At 27.0% G+C, this 14537-nt stretch overlaps 2 protein-coding genes across 2 annotated transcripts; both read right to left on the reverse strand.

Annotated features, from left to right (window-relative positions):
- Positions 1-7824: 7824 nt before the first annotated feature.
- Positions 7825-8421, reverse strand: LOC126553540 (zinc finger MYM-type protein 1-like). The gene has a single exon (XM_050208689.1). It carries the CDS (start codon positions 8362-8364, stop codon positions 7879-7881), a length of 486 nt encoding a protein of 161 aa, XP_050064646.1. The 5' UTR covers positions 8365-8421; the 3' UTR covers positions 7825-7878.
- Positions 8378-10481, reverse strand: LOC126553546 (zinc finger MYM-type protein 1-like). Its single transcript, XM_050208694.1, has 4 exons — positions 10463-10481; positions 9924-10282; positions 8456-9729; positions 8378-8387 (listed from the first exon to the last, which is right to left on the reverse strand). The coding sequence occupies exons 1-4, from the start codon at positions 10479-10481 to the stop codon at positions 8378-8380; spliced, it is 1662 nt and encodes a 553-aa protein (XP_050064651.1).
- Positions 10482-14537: the final 4056 nt, after the last annotated feature.

A 14537-nucleotide genomic window follows, 5' to 3' on the forward strand; every position in this document is an offset into this window, starting at 1 on the left:
TAAAATTGAACATGTATTTTGTTCAAATTATATTTAGGAAAATGCTTTATTTTTTTGAGCATGTTAATTTTTACCTAAAGTAATTTGTTAGAAATTGATAAGATTAGTGTTAAATGTCTTTATATATATTTAGCTGTTGTATGTTCAAAACACTTTGCTAAAACCGATATGGTTGAAAAAACTGAGTTGCAAAAAGTTGTTGGATATTCACCTGAACGAGCTAGAAGGTTAAAAGAACATGCAATACCCTTGAGGTAGGTAATTAAGATATACTAATTAATATTTATTTATTTCCTCTTTTGGTTTGTTTTCTCTCATTTAAGCATACTTGGATTACCTTATTTGTGTTCACCTAATTCTGCAGTAAGTAAAACACCAGTAAAGGTTTTAACTCCAAGTGGTACATTTATAATAACTGAAGAAGTCAGTGAAGAAAGGTAATAAAATAATTTGACAGCACTAAGATAGATATTTTACTAAAAGCATAAAATATAAAGAGTTATTGTGAATTTATACTATACATTTTAAATTTAACAGCCAACCCAAGTCCAATAAAAAATGCTGCCGAAATTTATTTACACAAACTAGTGCAACTGATATTATACCTCTTTCTGATGGAGATATTTCTGTTGAGAAGTAAATTCATGCTATTATTTACTATTTATGTTTGCATGCAATTTATGTTTAGTTTCAGTGTTGAAAGAGCAATTTCAAAGGCAAAAACATTTCAATGAGTCTGTGAAACTTTTCTATTACCTACAGTAACAGGAGAATGTATATTTAATGCAGAATATTAATTCATTTTCATACAGGAGTGTATAAATACAGGCATCAATCAGTCATATTTATATCATATAAACATCCTGTTTGATATAGAATTTATGTTTGGCATTAATACTCTAACAATCAATAATACAATAACATAATAATTATGTTAGTTAGATTTTTATTGTTTTTATTGCTAAGTTTATTTGTAAACAGTATGTAGATTAAATAAGCTGTGTTAATAACTTATTTTTACTAACTTTATTATCATGTATAATACATATATTATAACTTATAAGTATTAGATACAGATAAAATTATAAATGCTTTTTGTGTTGTACATAATTAGAATATATATATTTTGTAGAATTATGTTATTAAATTAAATTAATAGTACTTGTTTGTGAACAATAAACAATTTTATATTATTGAACAATTTTTTTTGTTATTCTTAACAATATTTATTAGATTGAAATATGAGTTAGAGATATTGAAAAATGAAAATAATGAATTGAAGTTAAAAAATATTGAACCAACAAATGTAATTATTAGTCAAAAAAAATGGTCTGAGCAAGAAAATGAACGATTTGAATATCGTTTTACAAAAATATTGTCAAATTTATTCACAAAGACTCAAATAGATATGCTTTTAAATCCTAAAAAGAAGGTATATAAATGGCAACCTGAAGATATTTCTTCTGCAATAACATTGAGAAGTATATCACCTAAAGCATATAGATACTTACGAGAAGAAAAACATTTTCCTTTAGTTGGTTTGTATTTTTATCTATATAAATTAATTTAATAGATGGTAACATTAGTAAAAAAAAATTTAGGATTATCAACACTTCGAACACGAGCAGTTCAATTTCCAATGGAACCAGGCATTCTTTCAGGTGTAATGACATTAATGAAAGCCAAAGGTATCTATTTTAAAAATATATTATTATTTAGTTTACTTTAAATAAAAACATTATGTGAATTAAAATTTAAAATAAAAAACCTAAGGAGAAACATTGGACATGAAAGATAAACTTACTGTAGTATCTTTTGATGAGACATATGTGTCAAGAAGAATTTGTTTTGATAAAAAGTATGAACAAATGGTCGGTCCATACAAATGTGTTCAAATTGTTGTTGTTCGAGGTATAAAAACACAAAAAGTATTATGTATTGGATACTTCAAGTAAATTTTTTTTTAGGTCTTGTTGCTTCCTGGAAACAACCTGTTTATTATAGCTATGATACACCAATGACCAAGCAAATCCTAACAAACATAATTTGCAATTTATATGAAATTATGTACAATGTAGTGGCCATTGTTAGTGACATGGGCCCATCAAATGTTGGATTATGGCGTGATTTAGGTATTTCAATGGACAAAACATATTTTGAACATCCAGCAACAAAACAAAATATTTATGTTTTTGCGGATGCACCTCATTTACTTAAATTAGCAAGAAATCATTTTCTGGACAAGTAATTATTTTAATAATTTCAAATAATTTATAAATTAGTTTATTTTATGGTACAAATACTACAATTTTTACAGAGGATTTGTTTTACCTAATGGTAAATATATTGGTAAAACTATTTTACACGAACTGTTAAATGTAAACTCTAACAAAGAATATAGATTTGCTCATAAATTATCAGAACGACATTTATCAGTAGAAGGTGCTAATAGAATGAACGTTAAATTAGCAGCTCATGTATTTTCAAATAGTGTTGCCAAATCAATTAGCTATTTAGGAAATAAAAATAAAATAAACAATCATAACTGGAAAGAGGTGGGTATATGCTAATTACAATGGTATAAGCTTATGAAATATAACTATATAAGCTAAACAGAACAAAACAATAAATTAAAATATTTATTATAAAAATGATTTATAACTAAGTTATGTTATTTCATTTATAGGCCTCAGAAGTTATTCAACTTTTTAATGATTGGTTCGATCTGTTGAACACGCAGCAAAAATTTGATAAAAATGCAGCAGCTTATGGATTATTTGAAGATACTCAAAATGAATTACTCGACAAAATGAATGACTTTATAGTTCATATGGAAGTACATTCAAAAAAATCATTGTTACCATTCCAGAAAGGTGACCAATGTTGATATTGTTAATGATATATTCTGAAAAATATTAATTAATCTCATAAATATTGTACAATTGTAGGTATTATTATATCCAATAAATCGTTAAAAGGTTTACTTCAGAATGTAAAACAATATGATGTAAGCTATATTATAATGACCAGAAAAGTTAACCAGGACGTGGTTGAAAACCTATTTAGTTTTCTAAAAGGAATGTGTGGTTCTGCATTTAATAGTATAACTACTTTACAATTTAAATATGCGTGTGTAAAAAATAATTACATATATTTTACAATAATAATAACAATAGATGATTATATTATTAATGTAATATACAATTTTAGTTTAAGGTGGTATATTCTTGGAAAGCATTCAAGATCGGTGCTTACAGAAAATAAAAACACTGATGATGGACTGGAAATGAGTTTAATTAGCGGTGAAGAATGTCTAACAGGATCCCTAATAACATATTTGGAATCCAATGACAGTGAATTTGCTCAAATTGAAACAGAATGTGGGAAAACAAAAGTTGAAACTAATAGGAGTAATTTTGAAATGTTGGATGAATTTGAATTAGAGGTATGAAGTAACTTTGCATAATATAATGAGAAATTTATATCATTTATTTGTTTTAGATGGTAGAAAACGTACCTTTCAATGAAATTGAAAATGATAATGTTGAATATGTGGCAGGATACGTTGCATACCGTTTTAAACATAAATATCCTTATTTGAAAAGTGATGAACAAGGTGACACAGACTCTTGGATCAATTATGTGTCAAAAGGAAACCTTTTGATACCATCAAAAACATTGGTAAACATGGCATATTAACTGGAACCAATCTTCAAAAATTTGCATGGAGAAGGTTTATCTAATAAACAATATATAATAAAAGAATTGTCAACAAAACTTGAAGAGATATTTAAAGACATACCTACAGAAGTCATAAGTTGCTTAGTACGCACAAGAACATTTATTCGTATGAATAAACTGAACAATGAATTACTCTACAATCACCAGACACTCAAGACAACTAACAAAAATAAAAAGCAAAAATTTATTAAATAAATTTAAATGCTAATTAGTTTAATTTTTTTATTTTTGTCAACTACTGGGCACTGGCCAATAATTTAAAGCTTTAAGAGCTACATTTCTCAGTTCCTAAATATAAAATAAAATATCATAAACTTATAGTTGAATAAACCACAATAAAATTATAAAATAATTACCTATTGATGATTCAATTCATCATTACTGGATGTTCATGGACAATTTCACTCTTGATTGTCTTTAAAACTACCTAGTAAGTAATGAACTAGTAACTAAATAACTAAATGTGTGAATACTAAACAAAACTAAATACTAATTACTAATTATTAAATTTAAAATGCATACCTAATTAATATTTCACTAAATTTAATTGTTAATTGTACTTTTCTTTGTCGTGCGGTTTGCCCGAACGCCCATTTGGCATTTTTTATCATGCTTGCCGGTTCGTGATAAATTGATTCTGATAACTTTTAGAGAAAAGCAATATGGCGGACATGCGTATCACAGAGTTGCTGACATACCTCTTTTCTTTATCATGCTTACATGATTATTATAATTATAGAAGAACTAATATGCTGATTAGGTATTAATTATTAAATATTAAAACTAAAACTATATAATTTTTTGTTTTAGAAATAATTAAAAATTTAATTTATAATATTAATAAATAAATAAACTATGTCAATGTTACAAGAAACTAATTTTTTATAATCAAAGTTATTTGATAGATATAAATTTACTGTTATTTAATTTATCATAAAATTTTACATACATGTAAATTCATATTCTGGTAGGTACTTCATTATTTTTTCTCATATATTTCAGCAATAATTAGGTACCGAATTTATTAATTGGATATAGGTACACAGTATATTATAGGTTTATACAGAGTGCAAAATAATAATTATAATAACGTGGAATCTAATAACATAGTAAAATATGGTACTTACCAGTATGTATGCACGTAAACGGTTGTAAAGCAAATTACACAACAATTAACAATATAGAAGTAATTGTGTATAATATACAGTATTATACTATTTTGTTTAAAATTTGTAATGCTGAAGTTGCATAATCGCAAATTAACAAATTAACAAAAATAACACAGTTAAACGGAAACGAGGAAACAAAAACAAAATATCAACTTTATATTATAATAATATAGCGTAAAGAAATAATTTGTGCAGTGGGACTGGCCACTGGTGGGAGACCGTGCATGCTGATGCCGAAACTTATCGGCGATTGTTATCCACAACGGCGTTGCGTCGTAGGCTTATCTTGGGAAAACCGAAATTCAAACATTTGTAGGATGAAAATAATAACGTTATCGTGGCAATGTAATTGTTTCGCGGCTCAACAGTCACCACCACATCGGTTATTTAATGGTAGTATGGTACGCGACAACGCTGTAGACACGAATACTCAATAATCAATACACGCAATACCGGGACTTAGTCGATTGACGAATATCAATCATAATAATAATAGTATTCTTTCTTCACGAAAGATTGGAAAATATTTTTCACTTTATGGTATGGCGTATGGGTCAATTTACTACTTTAGTATGGCCACAACTATAGAACTTTTTTAGTAGATGCGTCCGCTTGGTTATAATACACTATTTTCGTATGTAAACATTGTAAATTTGTAAACATAACCATAATCAAATTATAACAATATATAGTGAGGTATAGTAGTGAACTAGTGTGTAATATATTATATTAACTAAAATTAGAATCCAATTTTTTTATAATTGAAACATTCATAGCTATAATCAAACAGAATAAAGTGGTCTATAATAAAACCACACTTAATAAATTATAAATATATGAATATATGATTATTATTCGTGATTGACACAATACCCACATAACACAACTCATCCACTGGATTACTGGATACATATTAGATTAGACATCCTGGATATCCATTTTAAGTCTAGTACATTTGTAGATATATATTATAGGTATTCAGAGAAAGTAACTGGTAGATAAACAATAGTGGATTTTTATGGATACCCATTAGACATTGATATTTTGTAATTAGTGAACTTCCCATTATTATGGTTGTTGGTTGTTAGTATAATATTATGTTCATTTGATATCCAAAAGAAGTTCAAAACATAATGTATTTACAAAAAGTTTTTATTTTTATAATTATAAAAAATAAAACATAATTATACATTATGGTCATTATGTTATACGCAATTTAATTATTATTGTGGATACATGATATTTCAAAATTTACGTCCAGCCATTACAATATTGTGATATTAACTTAAATAGATGCATATTATATATTTATGTATATTAGTCATTACAGTAAATTGGCCTATTATTATATAGGCTTTAATATTTTATTCTTATATAATATTCCATTTTTATCTATCGATTTACCTTAATAAATAATGGGGTTCACACCTACTAAATACGAACAAAAAGTTCAAAATAATTATTACTTACAATGTTAAACGGACATATACCATAAGGAAACGTATGATTAAACAAAAAATCACGTAATGTGTTTTTCAATTTTTTGCTACACCAATTACGGAAGAAATAATGGTCGTACGTACTTTGACCATAGACCTTTTTTGAATCGTCGTACGCCAAAAAACCAGAATCTCGAATTTCGTAGTGATCAAACGAAAACCAAAAATCCAAAAACCACGTAACTATATAATTTTCTATGTACAAAAAACACACGAAAAATCATAACTCCCGAACTAAAATTCGGATAATTTCAATTTCGGTACCTATTGATCCGGCGCAAAGTCCTCTATAACATACGTCTACAAAAACGGCTCGCCACGTCAAAATCTAAGTCTCCATGCCAAAAGACCCATAAAAACGCAAATTTTAAACTTTCGAAGCCCCAAAAGACGGAGAAAAACGGCTCCTATGGTGTCTATAGAAGACACAGAATTTGATCACCGACTTCCAAACTACCTAAATCTCGAGTTTCAGAAACGTCGTACAAAAAATAAACGTTTTTCAAAATACAACTAGAGGGGGGTGGGAGGTTTGAGGATCCCCCAACGCCGGGAATACATTTTAGAAGGACTTAAATCGAAACGTTTGGTGAAGAAACGGTTCTTCTAAGGTAAAACCCAGACGAGAAATACGTAATTAAAAAAGGGGGAAATGTCGAATTGCGCTTACGCTTTGCGTGTCAATCCCAATAATAACAACCGAGCATGTAGATAAATTGGTAGGTATTATATAATAAATTAATAAATAATAATTATGTAATTATAATTATAATTATTATATACTATTATACTATATTATCAATAATTATAAATGTATATGGTCTCAATATTTTTACTTGATGTTACTCAAAATATTTTCCTATTCATTAAATAAAAATATTGTTATGATATCTACCAAACCATGTTTTATCAACGATATACAGAAATACATTATCACAATATTTTTACTTAATATTTCTTAAAATATTTACTTCATCATTAAATAAACATATTGTAATGACATATACCGGAACATATGTTATCAATCATTTAAATAAAACATTGTTAAGATATATTTTTATTATGTTTCCTACAATATTTTCTTCGATACATGGAAAACATACTGCTACAATATGTTTTAGATATTTATTTGCAGTGCCGTAGCAACTAAATATTGTACCCGGGGCGAAACTCAAAAATGCGCCTTTATATATATATATATATTTTTTATTTATTAAAAACTCAAAATTGAATATTGTTTATATATACTATTTAAATAATGTTATTTCCTTATAATTATATGAGCTTTTTTTAATTTTATTAAAACCAATAACTTTTTAAAATATAAATGCACTTAAAAATAATAAGCTTAACATAATAACACTCATAAGTATAATATTAATACATATATAATAAAATATAATATAATACAGCATAAGTAAATATATAAATACATAATATTGGTTATTGCTTTTACTTATAACTAACATTTAAATTGAAATTTTTCTAGCTTTTTTCCCAGCAAAGTCTTCAATTAGTTCGTTTATATCCAAAGTATTTACCAACGTATGTTCAATGGATAAAATAGCCATATCGGATATTCGTTCTTGTCCCATTGTAGACCTTAAATAGTTTTTTATGAGCTTTAACTTACTGAATGATCTTTCACACGTCGCCACAGTTATTGGTAAAGTCAAGAATATGCGTAAAGCTGTTTCCACATTTGGATATTCAGCACGTAAAGAATATGTTGTAATTAATTGAAGTAAGGCTAATGGTGTTGCGGCTCTTAAGTCAGGTAAAAGAGAAAATGCTTGACATTTAAAATCTTTTATTTCAGAGATAAAATCGGAAGAATTTAAGTCAGTTTCATATTTTAAAGATAAGTCAGCTGCACATTTTTGTATATATTCCATAGAGTGGTCCATTAGGCTACTACCATACAAAAATCCAAAATTTTCATTAATTTCAGACATATTTTCAAATCGATTATATAATTCTGCAAGAATTCGATCATACACTTCAAAAATATCTTTTTTGAATTCGTTCTGTTGAGATAAAACTTGCAATTCATCTTCAATTAATTCAAAATCTAATTTTTTTACTTTTCTCTTTCGTTTATCAGAAAAATTTGCTTTAACACCGAGATCATTAGCAATAATTTGACCAAATTCGATTGCCTTATCAATTCCTTCATTTCGCATTATTTGTATTGATAAAATTAAACCTTTAACCATTTTGGTTGCGCTATCAATCATTAAACTTTTCTTCTGTAAAGCTAAATTAACGTGATTAATTGTTGTCAATATTTCATTCCATAAATTCAGTAAGCAAAAAAAATTAAAATCAAGATGTTTCAAAAGATTTGTTGCTCCAAGAATTACCTCTTTAGGTAAATTTGAGTTTTTTGACATTTCCATTAGAACATTATATACATCTTTTAAATTACGTTTAAGTGCTGATACAGAATCTTGTTTTGCGGACCACCGAATAGAACTAGTACATTTTAATGAAATTTTAATACTTTTCATCAAAGTAGTCCATCTACTCGTTGAAGACGAAAAAAAGTTAAAAATTTGTTGGACTGTATCAAAAAACGTTATCATACGTATACATACTTTAGCGGCGTCATTGCCAACTAAATTTAAACTATGCGCATTGCACGGTACATACATAGCTAAATTGTTTATTTGCAAAATACGTGTTTTTACACCCTTATACTTTCCGGACATGTTAGCAGCATTATCGTAACTCTGTCCTCTACAATTACTTAGTTTTAAATCATCTTTTTTTAATTTTTCTGTTATTTCTAAAGCTAATCCTTCGCCAGTTTTTTCATGACTTTCGATAAAGTCTATAAACGTTTCTTCAATTGAAACAGTGCCGTTAGAAATATATACATATCTTAAAACCTGAGACATTTGCTCTTTGTGAGACACATCAGGTGTACAATCAAACATAATTGAATAATATTTTGATTCTTTTATACGATTTAACCCCTTTTCCCTAGTTGATTTTCCAAGAATTGAAATTATTTCGTTTTGGATTTGTGGAGAAAAATAGCTTATAACATTATTCTTACTGTTAACTTTTTCAATATGATTTAATGCTAAAATTGGATTATAATGACTTAACAATTCAAGTGTGTTCAAAAATATACCGCAATTAGGTTTTCCAATTCGTTCATCAGTACCTCTAAGAGCAAGATTATTTTTCGCACAAAATAAAATAACGTCAAATAAAATTTTTAAAATATCTTTCCACTTCTTTTTTTCGGATGTTATTGCGTTCTGTAAAGTGCAATCAATAGTCTTACCACCACGAAGTCTTTTTTCAAATTCCTTCCATTTAAATACACATTCTCTATGCGAAGTACTTTTCTCGTGATCCGAAATTTTCGGGTTTAATTTTTTCCAATTGTTAAACCCCAAAGAAATGCTCGAAAAATATTGATTTTTTCAGTAGAAAAAAGAACACACGAAAAACAAAACAATACATTTTTTTGTTTACTATAAAGTAACCAAGGGCGTCTTACTTCTTCTCCATTTGGTAAAGTCCTGAAAAGCCATTTTTCATGAAAATGTCTACCAGTATCATCAATTGGAAAATTGTAGTTTTTGTAATTTTCTAACTTAGGACCGTGTTCTACTATGAATATACGGAATTTATCGCTAATTAATGGCCAAGTAACTGGATCTTCGAAATCAAAATTTTCTGACAGTTTAATTTCAAATGATGATTCTAGAAGTGAATTAAGAGGAGTAAATTCAGATTCAAATATTGGTTTAGAACGTTTAGATAAAGATTGAATGTCATCAATATCATCAGTTGGTTTAATTGGGGAACTTAGAATTTTAACTGGAGACGTTTTGTTTTGAACTTCGATTTCCGAGTCTATTTTTTTTCTGCTTTATTTGTTTCTAGTTCTACTAGTTTAGAAGAGATAGGTAAAGAAATATGATTATCCGAGTTTAATGGTTGATTAATTTTAGATGTTGATAGCCAGGAATTCAATGTTTTTGCAAGTGATTCCTGATTTTCTTTTTTTTTCTCTTAATTTTTTGAAAGCCGAACCTGATAATTTTGGAGCCATGTTTTTGGACTGTATTTAAAAAAAAATAAAAGATTATGTATAGCTATAATTTCTTAATTATAAAAACCTAACAAATTGTCGTCAAAAAGAAAAAAAATGCTGATAACATAGGTATTGGTGATAAAAAAAAGTTATTTTCCTTAGGATGAATAAATTTGTTAAATTTTGTTTTGGGCCACTATTACTAAATGAAAAAGTGATTACACATATAAAAATATATCAATAATACATTCTTATATACAGTCCGGCGGAAGGCATGTGCGACCTGTGCAGTCGCACTGGGTGTCATTTTTTTTTTGAATTTTAGGGGCGTAATTGTTTAAAAATAAAAAATATATATATTTCACTATTACTTATAAATTGGTAGTTATTTAAATTTAAATTGTTTATTGAAAATAAAAAATAATGCATTTTGTATTATTTTAACCGGTACTCTGTTATAATATCAGCTTATATAGTAGTATCAAATAAGTAGGTACCTATTAATAAAAAATATAATGTGAACTTGCCGCTAGTATTGTTATTCACCGCGATTCGCGATTATCTTCATGATTTCCTAATTTTCGTATATTGTGTTATATAAATATATTTCTATCATTATTCATTACGGATTAACGATACTACGAACTTAAATAATATTGAATATATAAACGCCTAAAAATTATACTGTACTACACTCACTTATTTTAATGACTTAATCCTTTATAAAATAATAATAATAATAATAATTTTCATTTAATATAATATTCAATATTCATGAATTCTAGCATTTATAGGTGAGTTATCTTTTAATATAATATTTAATATAGGTAGATACCTACTTAATAGATATACCTAAATAAAAATTAATATAAATCTATTTCTTATTCAAATCATCGACGTTCCAATCAATGACAAAATAAAAATTAGTTTTGTACAAATTAATTGCACTCAAAAACGTCATGTTTTACCGACCAACGTTAAACACTCCTTAACGCTAAAAACTATAATTCTCGTAATATATTTTATTCAAATTACAGTTTAATTTTTTAAATCATTATTTAAATGTGCAGTATATACTTACCTAACTCGGTTAACTGTATGTATAAATTAATGTTAAACAAATTATGCACTATACTGTAGACTCTACAGTGTACTTGAAATGGTTACTTTCGTCATTCGAAGCATAAAATAATGAATTAAACAAAAAACAAATTATTGATACTCTCAAAATGATAATTGTGTAACTTATCTTGGCGGAGTTTAAAATCAGAATGGTTTAACAAAACAATACTCATTAGATAAAAAACGATTCGTTATCGTCGTGACGTCGCGTGTCGTCGAAGCACAGCTAAAACGCAAACATCATTGGTAATTCCACATTTCCACAAAACAACTTGATAAAAATAACTAATAAGATAATCTCTACAATAATATATTATTATAATATTATTATTATGTTAAAACATATAATATAATGTGACTACGGACACATCATATAAAACTATAATAGTATTATTTCATAAGTCTAAAGACTTTCTGTACATTGATCAATCGTTTTTATTAACTAATATTGGTTTTATACTTTTATAAAAAGTTATTGTTTTTAACAATTACTCAATTAATATAGAATACGTTGAAGTTTTTGTATGTAAAATATACAACATTGACTGTCGTAATTTTTAACATAAAATACAAATTTTTCATTTTTGCGCCTTCTCAGAAATTGCGCCCGGGGCGTAGGCACCTTTCGCCCCCCCCTTTGCTACGGCCCTGTTTATTTGTATATATATTATTGTAAATAATAAAAACATATTGTCAAAATGATTCTGAACAAAATATTATCAAGAACACAAGGAAAACATATGTCTACAATATAAATATTTTAGAATTGCTGTGTGGGTCAATACTCAATATATAAAAAAAAGGAAACACTATTTTTCCTTCATATAAAGATGTTTTCTTTTTCCACAGATCTGCTTGGACAAAATGTGAAATAGTCTCAGTATTACTTTTTAATTGATTCAGTGTGTTGTAATGGAGTTCGAAATTATTATCGAGTTCAAAATACTTTTTAAATTGAAATTTCAAATCTAATAATACTCCTTTAGTTAGCTTTTCATCGTAAATTACTTCACCGCCATGTGAAACTGTACATACATCATTATTAATTGTAAATTGTTTAATATTTGATTTAAAATTATTCTCTAATAACCACTTACTTAAACCGTATTCTGTTGAACAATATTGAAAAGGATTTAAGATTACAAGTTTGAAATTTTTTATTTTTAACTTTAAAGAAGGTTCAACAGTATTTGTTTCAACAAGATTACCGACTAATTTTTCAAAAATTGATGATAAAGGTTTCAAAATATCATTTTTTATTCCATTTTTAATATAATCTATATCAGAATTGTTAAAATTATTATTATTGTAAAGACTTAAAATGAAACAAGTAGTTGACATATACAAATTTTTAACTACCTCGTCATAATTAAATGGAATTTCCGCATTATGCAAGGGAGTTTCTGTTAAGAATTCAACGTCATTAAAACTATCACTACGATTGGTAGGATTTACAATATTTGGTTCTAATATACTTTGAGAAAGAGTTTCTGAAGGATTTTAATGTTGCACAGTATGGTTCGATAAACAATGTTTTTTTAATACATGTCTTTTAAAAGTAGCTAAAGATTGAAAAGAATGGGAACACATGTCTTCGCAGCATTGATATGTACTGTTTGATTTTAACATGTGCATAATTTTAAAATGAACTACCAAAGATTGAAAATCTGTTACGTATAATTTACAAATATAACAAATCATTTTACTTACCTGTGGCTGGCGGCTGCAGTATATTATTTAGAAAACTTAGAAAACTTTTAAATTAAACTAGGTAATTAATATTGTACGTTCTCGTTTTCGCCTTTCCAAATAATAGGTATTCACACTTCACAGTCACAGTGACAAGAGACAAAGTGTCACACGAAACACATTACACGGATACGCAATCGGTCGGTTATTATTAGTTATTACTGCCTTATTTAATAATGAATATTTTTAACCTAAACGTTATCATTGTTAAGAGGGGAAAACCCATCAGATATTTTAAAAATACCTTTATTTATATTGAAAATTGAATTATACTGTGTACAATTAACAATATACATATTAATAATAATAATATATTTATCATATAAATAAAATTGTAATCTACGGCATCACTATTAAAAACTAATAATAGTATAATCATATTTACAAGTATTTATAATTGTCGAAACAATATTGTTCCTTGTATTCACTATGAATCTTATCGAATTATTACAAATATTATAATACTCGACAAAAATAAAATAAACCACCACATTAACAATACGACTCTTGGATGAACAAGATTTTTTGTTACCTGCATACATTATATAATTAAGCATACAAAATTATTTTCAAGTTAACAATTGAACCACTATTAAAAGTTTACAATTATATCTTATTAATAATACTCAGGATTTTTCTTTGAGTGTATTGACAATGTCATTACCAATGTTGACATTGCAGCTTTGGTGTACGAGTCCCTCAGAAACGATCACAGACCTATTCTGGTTATGGGCATAGATACTTTCAAGGAAATAGAAAAATATTCTGAGACTGTTGATGACCAAATTGTACAAGAAGTCAAAAACAATTTAATTAAACCAAACGTTCTTGCAAATCGATGGATTTCCTGTGGAAAAATCTAAAAAATCGATTAAATCAACCAAGGTCCTGAATAATAATAACTTGGACGATATTGAGTTCGTACAGGTTGATATTGACACTATTTTGGTTCCAGAAACTAAAACTAAATCAACCAAAATAGTTGATTATAATATCATAATTAATGATAGTCAATTTATTTAGGTCAATAGCAAAGATGTATATGTTATCATTCTAAAAATAATGTAAAAATATTTTCCAATTGGAAAAAAACAAAACATAACACAGCTAAAAATAAATTGTAAACTTAACCTGTGAGTATACAATCTGACTGTTATTGGATTCAAAAAGGAACGTGTAAACCGCCTACTATTCACTCACATA

The sequence above is a fragment of the Aphis gossypii genome, unplaced genomic scaffold, assembly GCF_020184175.1.
Source record: "Aphis gossypii isolate Hap1 unplaced genomic scaffold, ASM2018417v2 Contig00257_ERROPOS125673+, whole genome shotgun sequence".
NCBI lineage: Eukaryota > Metazoa > Arthropoda > Insecta > Hemiptera > Aphididae > Aphis > Aphis gossypii.